General features: G+C 53.4%; 1 protein-coding gene across 1 annotated transcript; it reads right to left on the reverse strand.

Annotated features, from left to right (window-relative positions):
• Positions 1–2,337: 2,337 nt before the first annotated feature.
• CACNG8 (calcium voltage-gated channel auxiliary subunit gamma 8) lies at positions 2,338–15,278 on the reverse strand. Its single transcript, XM_038527873.1, has 4 exons — positions 14,909–15,278; positions 6,481–6,564; positions 5,292–5,432; positions 2,338–3,134 (listed from the first exon to the last, which is right to left on the reverse strand). The coding sequence occupies exons 1-4, from the start codon at positions 15,084–15,086 to the stop codon at positions 2,338–2,340; spliced, it is 1,200 nt and encodes a 399-aa protein (XP_038383801.1). The 5' UTR covers positions 15,087–15,278.
• Between the last annotated feature and the right edge of the window lie 7,803 nt (positions 15,279–23,081).

The raw sequence follows: 23,081 nt of genomic DNA on the forward strand, positions 1-23,081 counted from the left end.
CACGCTCCCTGAAACTGCCCCCAGGGGATTCCTCCCTGGTCCCTTGCCCTCCAGGCTCTCCCCATTTCTTGTCCACCCACAGGGCCCCTGAGGGGACCTCCCAACACCCAGTCAAAGCCCATCCCCCCTCTGCTCTGCCCCTTTCTGCTGCCTCACGTCACTAGGGCAGAGGCTACCAAAGCCCCTGTACCACCTTCCTTCCCATCTGTGTCTGCAGTTGTCTCCCCACCAGACTGGGGGCCCTAGAGGGCAGGGCAGGGTCTGAGGCATCTCCAACCCCCAGCATCACCAGGCACAGGGCCTGGCACACAGGAGACCTTGGGGAATATTTACTGAGCAAATGAAGGGACGGCCACTATGCACCGCCCCTTCTGAATCTTCACTGGCCTTCAAAACCATCCCCCACCACCCCCACAGCCCTTGCTTTGCTCACCTACAACCTTCTTCTCCCCTATCCCACAGCATCAGCCCCGTTGACCACTTTCCCAAGTGGCTCCTTCTAACACCCACATCGGGTCCTGCACTTCTGCTGCTCAAAACTCTCCTGTCTCTCCTCACTAGCCTCAGAACAAAGTCCAAACTCCTGAGCCCAGAACTCCAGCACCTTTCAACTAGGTTAGGTTCTGCCCAAACCTCCCACCCTCACCCTGTCCTCTGGGGTCCCAGAACTGTGAAGCCTGTCCCAAATACAGCACGCTATGCCACTCCCCCTGGCCTTTGCCTGAGTCACCCCCTTCATCACTCAGCAGATTCCTATGCATTCTTTTTAAACCTTGGCTGGGCATTGTTCTCCAGAAAGTTTCCCTGAGTACAGCCCACTCCTGGAGCTCGGTTACTCTGTTCTCTGGTCAGGGAGTCCACCATGGTCCCTGTCAAGCACCAGTAGCCCTGCCTGGATTGCAGTTTTTGACTCCTCTTCCTCGAGAGCAGGGTTAAGGTCTGTTTCATCCCTAGGGGATCCTGATTCCAACACACTGCCTGATATGGTGCCAGAGGCACAAAAACGTCAATGAGTGAACGGCTGAATGAATGAATGAATGAATGAACACAAATGCCTAAGTCCCACAGAGCTTCTCTTGCACACCAGACACCGGGCCTGTGCTTCAGTGTTTTATGTGATTATCTGCTTCCTCCCGGGGAATGTGGGTTTCAAGGGCCAGTGCCTGTATTTGATGCTGAATTTCAGCCTGTCTCTGCCTTTCAGCCTCTCTCATCTTTGATTTCCTGCCTCCCTTTTGTACCCTATTCACATTATGCTTCTGTGTAAAGCCATTCTGTGGCTCCCTGCTGCCCTCGGAATGAAATCCAAACTCCTGACCTAACCTACAAGTCCCTGGGCAGTCTGGCTCTGTCTACATCTCCAGCTTTGTATTGTCCCATCTGCACCTGCCTCACTACACTTTAGCCCTCCCTGGAAGCTCTTCCTGCCCCAGGGCCTTTGCATATGCTGTTCTCTGGCTGAGACACTTACCCCAGCTTCACTTGGCTGATGTCTGGTCATCATCCTTTCAATGTCAGCTAAAATATTCCTTCCTTTTAAACTGGGTTACACCTCCCTGACAGAGCATTTCGGATTTCTCTTGTGTCTGAACTGTTACTTGCTGTTTGTATATACTAGTTGCTGTTTGACTAATGTCTGTCTCCTGCACAAGATGCAAACTCTATGAGGACATTGAGGACCCCGTCTGCAGGCTCCCTTCTGTAGGCTCGGGATCCAGCACAATGCCTAGTGCTTATGTACACAAATACATTTCAAATAATGAATGAACGAGTCACACTCAATGCCCGTGATGTTCCCTCCCTGGGGCCTTCCTGGTACACAACAGGCACTTAATAAACCTTTGTGGAATAATGAATGAAAATGAATGAATGCCCACGTCCATTCCTTGTTACTTTGCCTTTCCGCAAGCCTCCTCTTTACCTTTCCGCCTCTTTACATAGGGCATATATATAGTTTGTAGGTAGAACTATATATTCGTGTGTTAAGCGCCCCTCTCCAGGAGTTGGGCTGGGCTGGGAGTCCCTCCCTCCCCCCGCCCCGCCCCCACATGCACACAGCAAAACATTAAAAAGAAAACATCTCAAAACTGCAAAAAAACTCCACAGCCCTCCCCCTCCCCCCATCCCACAAAAAAAATAAAACACGACGCCCCCTCCCAACGGCCCCCTCCCTGGGGGGTCCCCGAGCCGAGCGCGGGGCGCGGGGGAAGGCTAAGCAGTCTCCAGCGCGCTCGCGGGGAGGGAGGGGCGCCCCCGCCCCCCCTCCCGGCAGCCTCGTTGCACGCGCGCCCGCGCACGCGCCCCGGACACGCCCCCTCGGCGCCCCACGACGCGCCCCTACACCGGCGTGGTTTTCCTGTTGAGCGTGTTGGTGTTGGAGGCGGCGGCCTCCTTGGCCAGGGTCCCGGGGGCCGGCGCGGCGGGCGCGGGCGGGGCGGGCGCGGGCGCGGCGGGCGGCCCGGTGACCGTGACCGTGACGCCGCCGCCCGCCTCCTTGGGGAAGGCGTTGTGCAGCGTGAGGAAGCCGGGCGCCCCCCCGCGGTCCCGCTCGGCGCCCGCCCCGCCGCCGCCCGCGCCCGCGCCCGCGCCCGCGCCCGCGCCCCCGTACGCCGCCGCCCCGCCGCCGCCGCCGCCGCCGCCGCCGCCGCCGCCGCCGCCGCCGCCGCCGGCCCCCGCCAGCCCCGCAGCCACGCTGCCCTTGGACGGGTCGCGGCTGAGCGTGTACATGGAGATGTCCGTGGAGGCGAAGCCCGGGCCCCCGGCGCCGCCGGGAGATGCGTCCCGCGACGGCGACGGCTCGCTGGAGCGGGAGCTAGAGCGGGAGCGGCGGCGGTAGCGGAAGCGGTAACTGGGCAGACGGAGGATGGCCGAGGGGCCGCTCCCGCCACTGCCGCCCGCGCCCCCGCCGGCCTTGAGCAGGTCCGAGCGAGACTGGCAGTGCGCCTCGCGGCTGCGCTCGATGTAGATGTTGACGGCCAGCACGCCGATCACCTCGGCCAGGATGAACGACAGCCCGCCGAAGTAGAAGGACCAGCCGTACGAGTAGTGGTTCTTCTTCTCCTCGTCCCGCTTCGGGCCCGGCTCGCCCGCGTTGGCCGAGATGTACACGATCACGCCGATGATGTTGCTCAGGCCTGGGCGGGGGACGGTCAGACGCGAGCCTGGAGGCCACCCCGGCCCCGCCCCCGCCCGGCCCCGGCCCGCCCCGCGGTCCCGCCCCGCGGGTCAGAGCTGGGGCCCGGGGGCTCCAAACACCTCCACAGCCGGCCCAGGCCGTGCCCGAAAGGGTAGTCTAGGCTCCACCCCCGGGTGGTGGAAGCCCCACCAATGCCTCCTGCCACGTCCCAGGTACTCCAAACTCCTCCCTAGCCGATCCAGTCGGAGCCCCAGGCGGGCCTAAGCTCCAGCTCCAGGTGGCACAGGCCACGCCCCAAATGCTCCCTGTCCCGCCCTGAATGGTCCACGTCCCACCCGAGACGGTCTCAACTCCTCTACAGCTGGCCCAGTCCCGCCCCACTCGGGTCTGAGCTTCAACCCAGGGTGGTGAAAGCCCCGCCCCCAAGTGATCCTTGCCCCCCCCATACGTCCTAGGTGCTCCAAACTCCTCACCAGCTGGCCTAGACCCCACCTCACACTTGGTCTAAGCTCCACCCCTGGGTGGTGTAAGCCCCGCTCCAAATGCTCCCCATCCCACCTCAGCTGATCTAAACTCCTCCCCAGCTGGCTCAGGCCCCGCCCCATGTTGGTCTAAGCTCCACCCACGTGTGGTCTAGCCCCCTCCTTATGCTCCTTGTCCTGGCCTGGGTGGTCCTGGTCTCGTACCAGGTGTTCTAAACTCCTCCGTGGCTAATCCAGCCCTGCCCCAAGATAGCATAGTCGGACTACCCGCCCCCCTCATGGTCCAGGCCCTAGCTGGCCCAGACCTTGTCACGGACAGCCTAAAGCCCTTCCCACTTGATCTAGGCCCCCTCCTAAATGGCCGAAGACCCACTCCCAGCTAGCCCAGGCCCCACCTCCACCGGTCTGGTCTAAACCCGGACCCCGCTGGTCCAAATCCTGTTCGGTATGGTCTAAACCCTGACCGTGATGAGTGATCCCCGCCTGGGTTTCCAAGCCCTACCCTGACTAGTCCAACTCAATCCTTGACGTTATAAACCTGGGCTTTCTCCCGGGTCCCACACTCGTTTCAACCCTATTAATGTGGAAATGTCGCTCTGATTCTCCAGGCTGGGTCCCTTGCTGATCTAAACTGTTCCTTCCGGCACCTGGGTGGCTCAGTGGTTGAGCATCTGCCTTTGGTGCAGGTCATGATCCCGGGTCCTGGGATGGAGTCCAGCATCAGGCTCACCTCAGGGAGCCTGCTTCTCCCTCTGCCTATGTCTCTGTCTCTCTGTGTCTCTCATGAATAAATAAATAAAATCTTTTTAAAAACCCAAAAATTAAAAAAAAAAAAAAAACACCTCTTCTTTCATGACATCAATCCAGACTGGTCATCTAGTCTAGGCCCACCCCTGCTGGTCTAAAATTTGCCCTCACTAGATGGGGTCCCCCTTGTACCCTAACCCCACCTCCCTGCCGGTCCAGACGCGGCTTCCCTGCTTGTTCCCCCGTCTTTGAGTCTGGGGATGGCTCAAACCCATCTCCAGAGCACCCCTTGCTCTTTATGCTAAATCCTCCTCCTTCTCCGGACTCCGCCCCCTGGAATTTCCCAGCACTACTCATTTCTTGTAGAAAAGCAGGGAAGAGGGGTGCGGGGGAGGGCACTGTGGGGAAACCTCACTTGAAGTTGGTCTGGATGGTTTCCCAGCACCAGCCTCCTCTTGGAACGGCAGGGGTTCACGAGGCCCCGCCCCCTAAAACAAGTTCCTCCCTCCTTCTGCGGCCAAATCACTTTCTCCCTCTTCTATCTTCAAGACCTCAATTGTCTCGAGGCCCCACCCCTCCCAAGCCCCGCTCTTCCAGTCTGCGGAACCGCGGGCTTTGGAACCTAAGCTCCCGCATCCCGGATAGCGCGCTACACACCTGTCAGGGGTTTAGATCCCCCCGAAGACCGCGCCAAGGCGTCACCTACCTTGCCCAGAGGGTGGCGATGGAGCTTAGGAAGAACCCGGGAAGGCTCCAGACCCCAGCAGGCGCCTGGGGCAGGATGGCTCTGCAAACGCGCAGGCACGAGCGCGCGCGCACACACACCACACACACACACACACACACACACACACACACACACACACACACGTGCGCCGGCTTAGGTGGGCCGCCCCAGGAGGCCGCCCCCTCCCTCTGCCTCTCACCTGCTGCCACGAACAGGATCCCTGCTCCCAGAATGATGTTCCTTTTGGACTTATAGACCCGGGAGGCGGCCACGCACACACCCCCGAGCAGCAGCAGGATGGCGCTGAGGATGGGGAAGATGCTGGAGGCCCGGACCACTCCTGCGAGGGAGAGGAGGAGGAGGGAAGGGTGGGAGCCAGGGCGTCAGGTGCGGCCCTTTCCGCCCCTCGCGCGCTGCGCCTCTGCCCGCTTTCGTCTCCGCTCCTCTCCCTAGAATCCTCCAGTTCCCCCGCTCTGCCTGTGTTCTGCCCATTTCATTTTTTGTTTCCTTCTCTCTCCTCTTTAAAATGTCTCTATTTTTCTGTCTGATCTCCTCTCCTCTCCCGCCTTTTTCTTCTTCCTCTTTCTTCTTCCTCGGCTTATTTTTTTCTCTCTCCTGGCACACTTTTCCTTTTTATTTCTTAAAATCACTTTTCCCCTGAACTTCAGTGGACCCTCCCTCTTTTTCTCTTTTTCCTTCTCCTCTCCGTATTTTGTTCCTTCCTCTACATCTATCAAGTCTCCCAATATCTCATTCACCCCCTTTCTGCCTCGCTTCATCTAGCTGTCTGCGCCCCACCCCCTATCCTTCTGCCTGGCTCCATCTATTGCTCTGGGCTTAGCTAATGTGAGTGTGGCTGTCTGTCTGTCCGTCTTTCCCTCTGCAATCCTTGCCACCCACCGTCCAGACCCCAGCAAACGGATTTTGCGATTTCTGAGCCCCGCTGAGGCCGCAGCCAATCAGCATCCAGGATTTGCCGCGTTCTCGGGATGGCTACCAATCGCACCGCCGGCTTCCCCAGCCAGCTCCTGAGAGTGCCCAGTCCGCGCTGCAGGTGGCCTCACAGCCCCGGGCGCAGTGGCCAATCACAGCCCAGAAACCGACAACCAGTCACGGAGCGGTGACTCTGCGAGCCCGGGCAGCAAGGCGCCCAACCACCTCCCGGATATCCCCCCAACCTCAACCCGCCCCAAGGTGAGAGGAGGAGGCGGGTGAGGGATCACCGAACCAATTGGGGTCCAGAGGATCTCAGCATCTGGATGTGGATTTGCTGGCAAGCGCATCCCTGAGCGTCCATCTAGGTGCCTCTCTCCACTGTCCGCGCCCCGGCCCCCCGCCCTGGGCCCAGCAGTCTCCCCCACCCCACTCTGACTCAGACCCCCACGTACGGAGCAGATACTCCGCGCTGTCATGGTCATAGTCCGTGTCCTCCGGGAAATGGTTGATCTTCACGCAGACGCCTCTTTTCAACCCTGGAGGGGGATGGGGGTGATGGTGGGGGGGACTTAAGAGTTGGGGGAACCCCCAATGAGAGAAGACCCCCCCCTTACCCAAACCTCTCCTCTTTTGGGGCCTATTGGGAGGTGGGAAATCCTGACTCCTGAGCCTGTCAACATCTGGGACAAACTTTAAGCTTCTCTGGCCTCGGTTTTCCCAACAGTTAAAAAAAAGAAAGGAAAAAGGAAAAGAAAACAAAAAGAAAAACCCATGCAATAGTCACTAAAAGGCCACAAAGACCTTTGCCCTGTAACCCGGGCTAGGACACTCCACATCTCTGGCTTTGTTTCCCCCGCTATAAGGGAAAAAAAAAAAAAAAAAAAAAAAGGCGCTGGTTTCAGCAATGTCAGGGCGCTCTGCAACTCTGAACTCGTCAACCGGTCTGAAAATGCGTGGGAAACGAAGGCGCGCACAGAAGGCGAGGACTACATTTCCCATGAGGCCCATGACTTGTAGAGTTCAATTGTGAGTGCAGCCCGAGTGGACCATGGGAGTTGTAGTCTCTTCAGTTCTGCCTATAGGAAGAGGGATTCCCAGTCTCTTACCTGGAATTCTCTGGAAGGAGATGGAGTGGCTGGAGCAAGTAGAGGCATGCGAGGAGGTATACCTCTAGGCGTCATGCAGTCTTACCCCCTTCTTCCATCCCAGAATCCTCACATTCTCACACCCTTTGGGGAACCCATCTTCTCACTTTTGGGGACAGTTCCTATTCTACTATCTCTACCATATAACTGGAGATTGAGATGTAAATAAATATAAATATAAATACATTTAGTTTCCTCGATTCTCCAGGCTCCTTCCAACCTGCAGGGTTTTGCCCATGCTGTGGATTCCGTTCACATTCTTCACTGATGAAAAACTTACCCTGCAAGTGGGCAGCTCACAGGGTACCTGCTTGAGGAAGCTTTCCCTGTGCACCCACGTGCACACACCTCCCACCAAAGTTGGGTCAGTTTCACCCTCCAGAGTGGAGCAGCAACCTGTGGTAACCCCTACCCTTTGTGTGTTGGGGGCGGGGGGAGTGCATAGGGTTGCTTTAGGAGTTTCTTCTTCCTCAGCAAGCTGGGAGTTCCTGCTGCGGGAAGGCATGGAGTCTGATTCCTCTGTATGTCCCTAGCATTGCCTGGCACAAAGGAGGCCTTCAGAAATGGATGTTGAATAAATGAATGAAATTAGGAATGAATAGAGGGATAGCAGAAGGGGAGATTGGAGACAGAAGATGACAGGGAAAGTAATGGGGATAAAGGAAAGGATTGGGAAGAAGGAATTTAAGGCAGTGAGTGATTCCACTAACAGCTAACACTTGCTAAGTGCTTCCTAGGTGGATTAACTCATCCAGAGCTCCCAAGAGTCCCATGAAATAGATAATGTTATTGGTGTTGTGCAGTGGCCAAGTGTTGGGAATAAGACTCACACTGCTTGATAATAAAACCCAACTCCATCATGTCCTGATTCTGTGACCTTGTTGGTGTTACTTAGGCCAATTTGCTTCAGTCCTTTAACCTATAGAAAGTGGATAGTAGGGCCTACGTCATGGGGTTGTTGTGAGGATTGATTCCAGGTAAAGAGATTTAGCACTTTGCCTAGAACATAATGAAGTGCTCAACTGATATCAGTGGAGCTACCCATTGTCCAGATGAGAAAGCAGAGGCACAGAAGGGATTAATCAATGCACAGCTAATGTGTGGTGGAAGCAGAAATAAAATACACAGCAGTTTGCTCTATTGGAATATAAGATTATGGGCTGTTCACCACTGTATTCCAAACATGTAGAACAATGTCTAGCACTTAGTAAGTGCTTAATAAATATTTTTATGAGAGCATGATTGAATGAGTCAAGCACATGAAAAGATGCAAGACATCACTAGCCATTAGGGAAATCCAAATGAAAACCACAATGAGATAACACCTCACACCCAGTAGGATGGCTACCATAAAAAGAAAGCAAAACAGAAAATAACAAGCATTTGACAAGGATGTGGAGAAACTGGAACCCTTGTGCGCTGTTGGTGGGGTTGTAAAATGGTGCAGCTGTTACCATTCTAAAAATTAATTAATTTTTTAAAAAGTTTTAAAATAAAAAATGTTACTAGATGACCCAGCAATTCCACTTCTGGGTATACACTCAAGAGAATCCAAAGCAAGTTCTCTATGAAACACATGCACACTCATTTTCATAGCAGTATTTTTCACAACAGCTGAAAACAACCCAAGTGTCTGTTAGTGAATGAACAGATAAACAGAATGTGGTCTATACATACAATGGAATATTGTTCAGCCTTAAAAAAGTAAGGGAATTCTGGCATTTTTTTTAAATGAATGAATGACTGATTATACACCTCTCAAGGGCAAACTCTTATCCATCAGCACATCCTTTATGGTGTGGTCGGTAAACCTGTGGGTTCAAGTTCTCTCCTTTATTGAATGGGATCACAGTACTTCTCTCAAAACATTAACCATAATTAAATGAGATTGAGCATATAAAGTGCAAGGCACATAGACCCCCCCTCAAGAGATTAGTGTTGATAGCAGTCATGATAACTAACACCTCCTGAGCACTAACCACACGCCAGGCACCTCTCCGAGCATTTGACAGGTGTTAATGCACTGGGTAACTATGGCAAACTTAGGGATACAGAAAACTGAGTAGAGTTGAGTAGAGTTGGAAGACACTCAGGCCCATGTAGATGACAAGTCATAGGGAGTAGATTCAGTGTAGCTGGGCTTCGGAGGTGAGCATATTTAAGGCAGTGGAGTAAGGTGGCTATGGTAGCCATGAGCATGGTCCCTGGAATCAAATTCTCTGGACTCATGCCAGGACTGCCACTTCCCAGCTGTGTGGCTTTGGGGACTTGAATGCTCCCCAGCCTCAGCTTCTTCATTTGGCAACTGAGGATAATATGACCTCATAGGGTCTGATAAGAGTTCAATGAAACAGAGACCAGTGCAGAATACGAGGGGACTATGCAACATGCTTCTGTGTATTATCTGACCTGACTAGGCTGAGCCAGGAGCTTATTATGTCCAGGGATAGCAGCGATGTGTCCCTGGGTCTCCCCAGAGCCTGCCTAGCACAGACCTGAGTAGGTGGGAGTGGAGGGAAGTGTGTGCAGCAGTGAGGATGCACGTGGAAGTGAATTCCAGCCCATCCTGCTCCTCACATGCTGGCTGGCCATGTGGCTGACTCCCTTCCTTTTCTGGCCATCAGCTTCCCTCTCAAACCGCTCCTTCACCCAGCACAACTGGGAGGACAATTGGGAGGATTTGGTGAGATGAGACATGCAAAGTCCTGGGGCACCTGGGTGGCTCAGTGGTTGAGCATCTGCCTTCTGCCTTCGGCTCAGGTCATGATTCCAGGGTCCTGGGACGTGGTCCCGCATTGGGGTCTCTGCAGGGAGCCTGCTTCTCCCTCTGCCTATGTGTCTGCCTCTCTCTGTGTTGTCTCTCATGAATAAATGAATAAAATCTTTAAGAAAAAAAGAATGCAAAAGTCCTGAGCACAGAGGCTTTAGATAACCGGCTTGACTAAATGGAGCTGTGAGTCCAGGGTCTTGATTCCTGAGGAGGGGGCTACACCCACATGGATGCCACCAGCCTCAGGTGGCTTTTGGGCACTTGAAACGTGACAATTGAGATGAGGTATAAGCGTAAGAAACTCACTGAATTTCAGACATAGTACGAAAAAATGCATACTATTCCATCAATAATTTTTATATTGATTACATATTAAAATGATAATATTCTGGCTATGCTTGGTTAAATAAAAGATATTATTAGCCTTTATATTGATTTTTTATATTGTATAAATTCTATGTATTAAACTATATTCAATGAACCTTCTCCTTTTTCCTTGTTTGAATGTAGCTACTGGAAAAATTTAAATCATACACGTGGTTTGTGTGATGTTTCTTTTGGGCAGTGCTGGGTAGGAGGCTGGGATTTCTGGGCTCTCGAGGAAGGGGGAGCTCAGGGCAGTCACCTGAATTCTGAATAATTAGAACAACAACAACAAAATAGAAATGACATAATCTAGCTCTCGCTCTGTGCCTGTTAGTCTTTTAAATGCCTTACAGTTTCAGCTCATTGAATCCACACACAATCCCTGCAGGTTAGGGGCTATTGCCATCCCCAATCCTCAGATAATGGAAACAAGGCACAGAAAGCTTAAATGTGTGGCCCGAGGTCACCCGGCTGTGCAGGAAGTAAACCCAATTCCAATGGGTCTTGTCCCAAAGTCTGTGTCTCAGTCACTCCATCTACTGCATCTGTTGTGGCAACTCACAGGGACATGAGGATGGAACCTGAAAACCCCAGGGACACAGTGCCCTTCAGGAGGCAATGGCTCAGGGGTCTCGGTTTCTACATTCCTGCGTCCCTTATGGGCTGCAGGCAGGTGGATACATTGCTTCATTCTCCTAGGAAATAAAACAGACCTGGATTCAAATCCAGACTCTACTACCTATCAGTTGTGTGACCTTGAGAAAGTCACTTCACTTTGTCTGAGCCTTTGCTTCCATCTCTAGAAGGAGGAGATAATAGTGGTGCATATTACACAAGGCCACTGTGCACATTCTGCAGCACATACAGGACAATTACAATAATCAGGAAGCCGGCCTTCATTTCCACCCTCCTGACAACATTTCCTTTGGCTTCCCGGATACCCACTTACCTCATTTTCCCTAACTCTCATGGCTCCTGCTTTCTGAGCTCTTTTTGGTGGGTTCTCTCATCTCTCTTTTAATAATGGACTAGCTAAGGTTGTTCAACTAATTGTTTGGTATGTTTCTCTCTTTGCATTCTCTAGGTGACCTCATTCATCCATATGCAATGACACCCCCCCAATTTGTATCTGCAGCCCAGACTGTCCCCTGAACTCTGGCCTCATACATCATATTGCTCACAGCCTAGATCAGGGGCCAGCAAACTACAACCCGTGGGCCAGACCCAGCCTGCCAAATCCAGTGAAGAATGGGTTTTACATTTCCTAAGTGATTGAAAAAAATATCAAATGAGAGTATTTCATGGCACATGAGAAAGATACAGAATTCAAATATCGGTGTCTGAACACGAGTTTAACTGGAACACAGCCACGCTCATTCACTCATGTGTTGTCTTTGGTTGTTTTCAGGAGTGACTGTGACAGGGACAGGTCCACAAAGCCTAAAATATTGACTGCATGGCACTTTTCTATGTCCTAGGTGATATCCCTAATAGGCATCCTGAATTTAACGTGTCCAAAACTGAGCTCATGATATCTCTCCTCACAATAAATTAGACCAAGGAAAATAAAATAAAAAGTCCACCGTGCCATCCTCCAGATGCCCCCTGCATCCCCACCCCTGCCATTCTCAGGCACTCAGGCCACAGCCTTGGGAGAAGTGACTCTCAACCGGGGGGGGCGAATTTATTCCCAGACTAGAGACACTTGACAATTTTGGTTGTCACGACTTGGGGACTGCTCCTGGCATGGAGGCCAGGATGCTGCCAGGCACCGTACGACGCTCAGGCTGGCCCCCACGGCACAGAACTATCTGTGCCATGTCAACAGTACTGAGGTTGAAAGATGCTGTTTTAGAGACACCCTGACTCCAATCTCTCTCACATCCCGTAGCCACCCTGCCAGCAATACCAGCAATCCCCACTGCCACTGTAGCTTTGGGACACACCCTGAATTCAAGTCACTTCTCCAGCTCTCCTGCTCCCAACCGCAGACTGGCCACGGCCTATTGTCCCTCTTGCCTGTCCCTTTAGTCCTATCCACAGAATGAGAGCACTCCTGTCCGCAATGCAAGTCAGCTCTTTCTACACCTCGGCTCAGCTCAGGAACTCTGGACAGGAGAGTTGCATTCCAGCTCCAGCACCTAGAATGTGTGAAATCAGGGCCTGTTCTCTCTCGGATTACACTTCCCACCACGTCCCCCTCGTTCATTCTGCCAGTGGCCAGACACACAGGCTCCCACCTCAGGGCCTTCATGGTAGCTGTGACTTTCCTCCAGGGAGCCACATGGCCCCCTCTCTCACTTCCTTCAGACCTCCACTCTGAGATCACCGGCCCAGTGAAACCCAACCTAGTCTCCTCACCTGCAACTTCACACATGTGTCCCAACGCATTCCATCTTCTCCCCTGTCCTTCTTAGCACCTAGTGCCAGCTAACACCCTGAAGGTTTTATTTACTTATCTTTCCTATTATTTGTCTCTCCCTCTTAAATATAACACACACAAAAACAGGGATCTTTTGTTTTTCACTGCCGTAGCCCTGCAATCAAAAACAGTCCTGGCGCATAGTATAAAGCCAATAAATGTTGGGCATATGGAAGGATGGATGGATGGATGAATGAATGAATGAATGAATGGCATTCTTATTATATGCCATACGCTGTCCTAGGGGTCTCAGGATGCAAGCCCCCACATGCGGCTGGTGCCTGGTGTTGGTCAGATCAGTGAATGGACATGGACTTGAATGCCCGCAGGAGGAAGGAAGTACCATAATGAAAGAGTGGACAGATAGGAGGCGATAGGGAGCAGAGGTGACTGTGGTGGACATGGAGACTGCATGCCTGATCTGAAGGAGCAGCTGCTGCTTGGACTGGCCAATCGTAGACCCTGTAGAATGAAGACCTGCGTTGTCAGATCTTCCACTAGTTCAAAAGAAGCCGGAAATCAGATTTTCAATGTGAAGTCTCCCTATTTTTAAATGTTGGCAACGGATTCAGATTTTGGTTTCAGTTTTAAACACTTGGAACACCAGACAAAGCATATCTGCACATCCCATCCTTCAGACCTGAGTTTTTGGCTCTGCCCCAGTCACAGCTGGGTGACCTTGGGCAAGTGGCTTAACCTCTCTGAGCCTTGGTTTCCTCATCCCCGCCAGGAGGGCATGCCTGGCCTCACAGGATTAAAGGAGACAATTGCACTCCTCACTCACCAGGAGTGCTCAGCAAAAGAGGAGGAAAGGATGGGAGAGACTGGATGGAGAGGAAGTGGAAGGATCTCGATCTTTTTGATGCTGGAGGAAATATCTGGGATTGCGTTGTTGCAGATGAGAGCTGTGAGGCTCTGTGTGGGAAGTAACAGATAGCCATCACACAGGGGACAGACCCCAGGTGGGCCTGGGACCCAGGTTTCCTGCCTCCAGCTCAGCTGCCCAGGGCTGTGCAAAGACGCAGCAAAGATGAGTGGGAGGGAGGAGGAGCTGGGGAGGGAGAGGGCAGCAGTGGGCAGGTGAGCACAGGGCGGGGGCAGAGAACTGGAGCCAGAAGGGGGGCTGCAAGATGGACAGCAGGACCCAAGGACAGTGCAGGGATGGAGGCTGCAAGAGGCAGTGGCCTTAGGGTCCCGGAGGGAGGTATTGGAGGAGGAGGGAGAGGCGGAAGGAGGTGTGAGTGAGGGAAGATGAAGTAAAGCCGTCCAAAGAACAGAGGAGGCCTAGGGCCGGCAGTGGAGGCTGGAGGACATCCTAACATCCTAACGGAGAGAGGGGGAGAAGCAAACATGACTGGAGTCAGAAGGAGGGAAGACAGGACAGCGTCAGGAGCTCTGACCAGACAGGGCACCATCATGACGTCTGGGGGATAAAGCCCCAAAGAGGAGGAAGAAGGGGCAGGGGAGCGAGGGGACTAGGGGACTAGGGTAGGGTGTCCGTGGAGAGAAGGTGAGAGGGGGCCTGAAGGAGGAGAGACTGCCCAGGAGAGGAGGGGGGGGGGGTCCCCAGAAACGGTGAGAGGGAAGGAAGACGAATGCAGAGGGCTCCGTGGAGGGAGGAGGAGGCGGAGGGAGGGGTGGAAGGGCAGGGGGCTCCCAGGAGGCCGGACCAACGGGGCTGCGGAGGCCGGAGGGTCAGGGTGTGCAGAGGCCAGGGCAGTGTGCAGGGGCAAGGGGGATGCAGCGGGGATCGGGATCCGACGAGAGGGGAACGGGAGGGGGAGGAGTTAGAGGGAGAGGTCTAAGGGGCAGGAGGCGTCCAGGAGGCGCCCAGGAGGCGGACTGGGCCGCGGAGTGTATGGGGCGGGGCGAGGGGGTTGGGGGGGTCAGATAAGAGGGGACAGGGAAGGGGAGGGAAGCAGGTAGGAGGGGGAGGAGGAGGAGGTAGAGGGAGGGGTGGGAAGGGGCAGAGGGGGGTGCCCCCGGGAGGCCGGACTGGGCTGCGGAGGCAAGGGCAGAGGGCAGAGGGCAGATGTGCGGGGCGAGGGGGGACTCAGCGGGGCGGGATCCGACGGGAGGGGAGGGGAGGGGAGGGCGAGCAGCGAGCAGAGGGGGCCTCCGGGCCGCGGGGTCCGCAGGGGAGGAGGGGCGCGAGGCAGGGGCCCCCCGCACCCTACCTTCCAGGCAGCAGATCCTCCAGAGCCCCGAGTGCGTGAGGCCGCCCGGGTCCTTCTTCTCCGAGGAGCCGCTGCCCCCGCGGTGGGGCGGCGCGTCGTCGCTGGCGGTGAGGTTGGTGGTGTTGCAGATGAAGGCGCGCGTGTACAGCCAGTAGTCGGTGCTGATGGCGATGGTCATGAGGCCGAAGGCCGCGAAGGCGCCCACCGTGGTCAGCAGCACCTGCACCCCCTTCTCGCACCAGAGGCCTCGCTCTTCGTTCCAGCGTTTCAGCGACTCCAGCTTGACCACGGGCAGCCGGGGGGCCGCGGGCCACCACCGGGGCAGCGGGGGCGGGGCCGTGCCGGCGGCTGGGGGGGGCACAGCGCAGGCAGAAGTGGGGCCCGGGGCCTGCCGGGCTGGGCGGGGGGCGGCGAGGAGGAGGAGGAGGAGGAGGCGCGGCCCGGGCGGGGGTCAGAGGGCGGCCATGGTCGCCGGCTGGTGGGGGCGGGGAGCAGATAAAGGAAGTCAAGAAAGACGGTGCCTCCCCCACCGCCCCCAACTCACGAAGATCCCCACTATCTCCTGGGCTGAAGGAACTCCTTCCACTCCGGCTCTCCCGGCCTCCCTCGCTCTGAAAAAGTCTCCCTCTGCCCAGGGCAGTCTTCCCACTAAATCCCACTGGGAGAGATCCACCCCCCCCTCCCACCACCGTGCCTGACACTGTAGACACTCCTCCTGTGCCCTCCCGCTCCTCCCCCTGGTCCTCACGTCTTCCCCACAGGGAAGGCCACCCCCCCACACACTTCCAGCCCCAGGGCTTCCTCCTTCTGGAGCTTCGTCCTCCTCCTCGGTCCTACAAGACCACTAACCTGTAAGACCCCCATCACCATTCTCATCTCTTACAGTTCTGCTGGCTCCCGTGTCCCCTGCAAGTTTCCCCTCCTCACCTACTGTGTCCTCTACTCAAGAAAAATTTCTCAACCTCTCCTCAGCTAAGAAAAAAAAAAAAAAAGTCTTCCCATAGAATCCTTACTGTTTGCAGAACTAAGAACCACATGGTTACCACCACTACCATCCCCACCGCCCCACCGCCCCCCCATCTCTTCTAGAAAGGAACCCCCTTCCCCACTCAGACACCTCTGTCTCAACCTAAAACACATCTTGAAATCACCAAAAGATCTTAAAGATCAGGATACCTGATCTTCAGAACACCCCCACTGAGCCCTACCTGAGAAATTCTGATCTCAATGGTCTGGGGTGTGACCCCCAGCATTTAGGTTTTTGAAAGTTCCCTGGGGGTGGTTCTAATGGGCAACCACCACGTCTGGTTTCAAAAGAATGCCCCCATCTCCCTCGTACCCACTCTACAGCTTCCAACTGTCTCCCTTGGACCAACCCCCATCCCCTACTACATCTTGGACTCAAGCAAAATCCCCACCCTCTGCTTTGCTTAAAGAAGTCTTCCGAAATCTGGCCCCCACTGTCTCTACAACTTAGGCAAACTCGTCATAGCCATCACTTTCTCCTCCTCCATTAAGAAAAATTTCCTCCATGAGCTCCACAGAGGAGCTACTCCCAGGAATTCCTTTCCCCAGACCCTTAGTTCTTCCCCATTGAGAAATCTGATGTGTGACCAGGGAAACCCCCCACTCTGCCCAGCATCTCCTGCATCCCATTCCTCTGCCCTTCCACTTTCTCCCAATGCCTACAAACCCCGCAATCGCAATCGTAGCCCCGGTTCTGTTATCTCCATCACACCGATGAAACCCCCCCCAACACTAGATCTCCCCAACTCACTTGGACCTCCTACTCTCTTTGACTTAAAGAACTTCCCCCTACCCCCTTTCCTGGCTTCCCTTTTGTCAGCAAGAATCCCCTTCCTCCACCAACCTCTACTCATGAAGATTCCCTTCAGGAGCCTCCCCTCCAGCTACTCTTCTTGGGAACCCACCCAACTCCCCTTACTCTTTCACCTGTGCAGGAGCATGCTCTGCAGCCCTACTTTCTTCCCAATGTGAATGAAGCCCCCCATCATAGACAGTGCTCCTCAGAAAATTTTCATCCATGAGGCTACAAACTCTCTTATTAGTTAGGAATAATTCCCCCTCTGCAACCCCCATATCTGTTCATTCCCTCCCCAGAATCCCCACCACCACACCCCCAGCCTTGCCGTCTCCACCCCAACCCTCCTCCTTCCAGGCACCCGACCCTTAACAGCTTCCACCACTCACTGTTTCCTAGACTTCTGCCCCAAGCCCCCTGTTACAGTTCAGAGCCTGGAAGCCAACAGGAAACCACCCCCCAACTGGGTCCTAGTACCAGGGTGACCTTGGCCTTCTCCACCCTCATCAGCTGGCCCAGCCTGGGTCTGCTCCTACGAGGGGTGGCTGAGAAAGGTTGTCTATGGGGGGTGTCTCCATGGCAACTGGGCCTAGTGCCCCACACAAGTGTTCCCTCCCCCACCTCCACTAGCCTGCCCACATGCGCCCCAACCCGGCCCCATTCATCAGCCCGCTGGACCCTGACATCCCCCAACCCCATCCCTGGGTCTGGCCCCTTCCTCTCCAGACTCTCCTCTCCTCCTCTGCTGGCTTCTTCTCCCCCATCTGTGCCCCTTGCCACCGGCACAACCGCCTCCACTGTCCTAGCAAACCTCTGCTTCCACCCAGGGACTGAGCCCATGACCCCGAGGTGTACCCCTCCCCCTGATGGGCCCCCCACGACCCAGGATAAGCAGGGGAGAGAAACGGATGAGTGAGGGAAATTCTCCATCAAAAAAAGATTTGGAGATCTTTTCATTTTGTCGATTTGAGGGGCAATCTGTTTGGTTTTAGGGACTCTTCTTTTAGTCCATCTGTCAGCGGCAGCAAAGGAGGAGGGAGCAGGGGACCCCCAATTCTAAAGCTTCCGGATTTGAGAGGGGTCACCAGCCCTTCTCTCTCTGAAGGGACTGGCTCCTTCCTCCAGAATTAGGGGGGGTCACAGAACCTTCCTTCTACATCCACCCACCTCCGATTAATAAAAAGATCTGTCTCACCTCTGTTAACGATAGGTCAACTCTCCGATGCACTGGGGAGGGGACGATGAGCCCCCCTGTCTGCACCCCCCCAGGAAAACCCTTGTGGCTCCCAGTTCTCACTGCTCCCCCTCCCCCAGCAGCGAGGGACCCAGGCGTCCGACCTGGTTGGGGGGTGGAGATGAGGAGGCGTATGGGGAATGAGGGTGCTGAGGTGGGAGGGGGGCTGAGGGGCAGCTCTGAGCTCGCGCCCCAAGGGAGTGGGGGTCGGGATGGGAAAAAAAAGGTGAGGAGACAATTTGGTTCTCGTGTCGCTGGGTAAAGTGCGGAGCTGGAGGACGGGAGAGGGAGGGAGGAGGGAAGGAGGGGGAGGGGAGCCGCTGAGGATGGGGGAGCCACGGAGAGGAGGTGGGGGGAGGGAAAGGATTGGGGGGCAGGGTCTGGGTGGCAGAAGGAAGCTGAGGAAAAAGAGAGAGAGAGAGACCCAGAGAGGGAGGGAGAGAGACAGGGAGAGACAAGGAGAAGTGGAAAAAGAGAAGCCCAGAGACTGTGAAACAGAAATGGGGGAGGGAGAAATTTGGGGGAGGCAGCGGCTGGTGGCAGAAGGAAGTTGGAGAGAGACACACACACAGAGAAATATCCAGAGAGGGAAGGGGACAGAGACAGAGAGAAACCCAGAGGCTGGGGGACTGATGGGGGATGGGGTACGGGAGCGGATGGGGGGTCAGAATGGGATAACAGAAGGAAAGAAGAGACAGGGACAGAGTCATCCAGAGAGGAGGAGGAGAGACAGATGGGAAGAGACAGAGACTGGGGAGGGGGGAGAGAAAGGAAGATAGAAATGGGGGGTGGGGGCAAGGTCTTAATAAAGAGAAGGATGCTCTAGAGAGAGAAAAAGATGGAGAGAGAGAGAATGGACGAGAGTAAATAACAAGAGGATTTAGGGGAGAGGGCTCTGATGGGTAGAAGGTGGCTGGACATGGAAAAGCAGGTGCAGAAGGAGAGAGAGGCAGAGACCCAGAGAGAGAGATAGGTGGAGAGCGCCTGACTGGGAGAGACCCTGAGAACGAGACACAGAGACACACTGAGGAGGCATCAGAAGAAAGAGGGGCCAGGCTGCGATGGACGAAGAAGGTCAGAGATCTAGGACACCCGCACCCTCTCCCCCACCACAGCCCGCGCCCCTGTTCCCTGCCCCCATCCTCATTTCAAAGCCACCACCCCACCCCCACTAGCCTCCATCTCTCCACAGCATCGCCTGCCGCCGCCACCGCCTCTTCCTGTCGTCATAGCAACAGGATCCAGGCGCCCAGCCAAGGCTGGCAGCAGCGCCGGAAATGAGGGGAGGGCCTTTCCAAAAGGACCCCAGGAGCTGTCCCCTTTCCCCAAATCCAAGGGACAGCCCCACCTCCCCGGGCCTTCCCCCCCACCCCCTCCACCACTGCCAAGGGCAAAGAGCCCCTGAAAATGAAATTCTCTTCTATTCAAGTTCGGAGGATACAAGCTCTTAGTTTCACCAACATTTCCTCTCCCCCCTCACTCCAGGAGTTAGATTCCACCCCGAGATGGGGATGGTGGGGGGGGCACATAAACCGGAGGTGAGAGGCTTGGGTAGCAATAAGTTTTAAAGAAATCTGTCTAGGGCTGGGCAGGACAGCTCTGAAAGTTTTAAGACTAATGACTGTTGGAGTTCCAGAACTCGCCAATGGGCAGGGGGTGGAACAACTTGAAGTGGAAAATCTGAGATGAGAGTCAGAAGTTTGGTCTTGGATTCAAATCTTAGAGATGCCTGTAGCCAGTGTGTGACCTTGGGCAAAACCTTTCCTCTTTTCTAGAGTCAGTCATTTATCACAGGAAATGAACTGCCTCCAATGAATCAAGAACACTGATGAGAAAAGGCCTAGAACACTGCTCTAGGCAGGCAGTTATTTCAGGACCCTGTCCTCCTGCAAATGCCATCCGAAACTAAAAGCTAGCCATGACCATAGACTTGGGCTAGGTAGTTTACATGTTTCAACGACTGGTCAAATTCTTGCAGAATCCTTGTAATGTGGGCACTGAAGTTCCCATATTACAGATGAGCAAACTGAGGTTTGGAGCAGTATCGCGATTTGCTCAAATTGCTCAGGGAATAAAAGGCAGAATTGGAGATGAAGCAGCCTCTTGGTGGGGCTTGATGGGACGGTCAGCAATAATGAACTTCAGAGCCACTTAACATGCCATTTTGGGGCCAGCTCCTTCCTTTGGGGGACTGGCAGAGACAGAGAAGACCTATTTTCCCCACGCACCCAATCCCCTCCTTCTGGAGGGGCCACTTCCTTCTGGGGCCAGCATCTCACATTTCCACTGGAGTTTCTAGAGATCAGTTTACTTAATTCTCACCATGGCCCCCAGCAGGGGGCGGGGGGGACGTTTAGAGAAGCATTCTGACACCCCTTGTTTGGAAGCAAAGAAGCACCAGCCACAAGGGAAGGGGCCTGGAATTCATTCACTTGAGAACTATTTGTTCCGCCTCTGCTCTTTTGCCAGGGAGAGGGACACAGCTGCGAACAGGCCCGGTAACCGATATACATTGAGCGCTGAACAGTACAGACTCCAAGTCATTTGTGTGTAGACTGAGGCAGAGAGAGGTAAGCACATCACCAAGGTAGGAGGTGATTACATTGGCAAGCAGAGCCCAGGCTTCGGATCTCAGAGCCTGTGCTGTTTCCTCTGCTAAAAATAAACAACAAAACCGGAAACTTTCAAAGGGTGAAAACAAAACTCTGAAGATAATAAAACAAGCCAGGGTTTCTACACTTGGGAACTAGTGACACTCTCTGGGTAACTCTCTGTGGTGGGGGTCATCTGGCGCGCACTTTGGGGTGTCCAGCAGCATCACTGGACTCTACCCGCCAGATGATAGTAGGAGGGGGTTATAATAAGAATTCAGTCTGTCCTATCTCAAATCCTGTTCCTTTTCTTTTTTAAAGATTTTATTTATTTATTTGATAGAGAGCACTGGACAGAGCAAGCACAAGTGGGGGGCAGAGGGAGAGGGAGAAGCAGGCTCCCTGCTGAGTAGGGACTGGATCCTAGGACCCTGGGATCATGATCTAAGCCAAAGACAGATGCTTAATCAACTGATCCATCCAGGCACCCCTCAAATCTTTTTCCTTTTTGGAAAAGCCTCTTAACGTTTGTGTTTAGCTGTTTATTCTCTTACTTGCCTTTCCATCCCTAAATAATAATTATTTTCTGGATGTGTCAGCATTACACATTATAGATTCTTTTTCTCAGCGAGATAAGGATTTAGCTCATGTAGACCTCACTTTTCCCTCCCTGTCTCCCCATATAAATATTTTTAGTTCTTCTATCAGTTAATTTTGTGGCAGTAAGTGATAGACTTTACATCATGATTGCCTGTTTCAGAGGGCATATATCTGGTTTCTTTTTAGTAGCTTTATTGCAATAGGATCCACATACCATACAATTCACCCATGTAAAGTGTACCACTCAGTGGCTTTTAGCTATAATCACAGAATGGGGGACCCATCGAGTTTAGATCCATTTCAGAGCATTCTTGTTAGCCTGAAGGGGATACCACACACCCCTTAGCTGGCCATCATCCCCCACCACTGAACTAAGCCCTAGGCCAGTCACAAATCTATAGATTTGACTATTCTGGACATTTCATACAAATGGAATCATAGTTTATTTGTATCTAGCTTCTTTTACTAAGCATAAAATCTTCAAGGTTCATCCATGTAATAATATGTATCAGTACTTCATTTCCTTTTATTGATGAATATCATCCCATTGTATGAAAATATTACATTTTACTTATCTGTTGTATATTTGGATCTTTTCCCCATTTGGGCTATTGTACATAATGCTGCCATGAACATCTGTGTTTAAGTTTTTACATGGGCATATGTTTGGGTTTTCTTAATATTTTATTTTTTTAAAGGATTTATTTGTATTTTTTAAAAAGATCCTATTTATTTATTTGAGAGAGAGAAAGAACATGAACTGGGTGGGGGCATGCAGAGGGAGAGGAAGAAGCAGATTCCCCACTGAGCAGGAAGACTGACATGGGGCTTGATCCCAAGACCCCAAGATCATGACTTGAACTGAAGGCAGGTGCTTAACTGACTGAGCCACCCAGGTGCCCCTAAAGGTTATACATTGTTAAGCAATCTCTATACCCAGCGTGGGGCTCAAACTCACAACCTTGGGATCAAGATGTCACATGTTCGTTCCAGCAACTGAGTCAGCCAGGCACCTCGGACATATGTTTTCACATCTCTTGGGGATATACCTAGGAGTGGAATTTCTGGATCCTATATTTATCCTTTTGCGAAATGAGATAGCACCTCTGGACTTTGTGTTGTAAGACAGAAATGTTAGACCCACTGATCAACCCTTCAGTTCATAGAAGTACCTTCAGAAGGGATGTCACAGAAGGTATAGGTGATGACCCCTTTTCAGATCTCATTCCTAGATTTGCTCATGAATTCATGTCACATTATCCAAAGTCTCCCATGGAGTTGACCTAGAGACCTAGAGGCTGCAGACTCAGATAAGTCTGCTAAGCTCCTATGCTTGAGGAGGCCCTCCACCCTTGCTTCTCCTGGTCCCATGTGGTTAGCAGAACTCTAAAATGACTCCCCAAATCTTCCCCCCACCTTGTACACACCCGTTGAATCCCCTCCTCTTGAGTATGGGCAAACTTGTGAATAGGGTAAGGTGTCATCCCCCTGAGTAGATTATATTATATGGCAAGATGAAGAGATTTTGCATAAGTAACTAAGATCCCTAATCAACTGACTTGTAGCTAATCAAAAGGAAGGTTATCCTGGATGAGCCTAACCTAATCAGACAATATCTTTGAAAAGCATCAAGAAGTGGCAGAGATTCAGAGCAAGTGATTCTCCTGCTATCCCACAGAAGCAAACTGCCCTGTTACAGAGAAGGCCATGTGGTGAAGACCGGAGGATGGCATCTGCTAGCAAGAACATGGGAATGTCAGTTGTGCAATCATAGGGAAATAATCTCTGTCTCCTGACAGTGGATCTCTCCCTAATCAAACTTCCAGATGAGAATGCGGCCAGCCAGCATCTTGACTGCAGCCTTGGGAAACCCTGGATCCCAGGGCACTTTATTAGGTTCCTGAGTCATGGAAAATGTGAGATAAT

The sequence above is a fragment of the Canis lupus genome, chromosome 1 (assembly GCF_011100685.1).
Source record: "Canis lupus familiaris isolate Mischka breed German Shepherd chromosome 1, alternate assembly UU_Cfam_GSD_1.0, whole genome shotgun sequence".
NCBI lineage: Eukaryota > Metazoa > Chordata > Mammalia > Carnivora > Canidae > Canis > Canis lupus.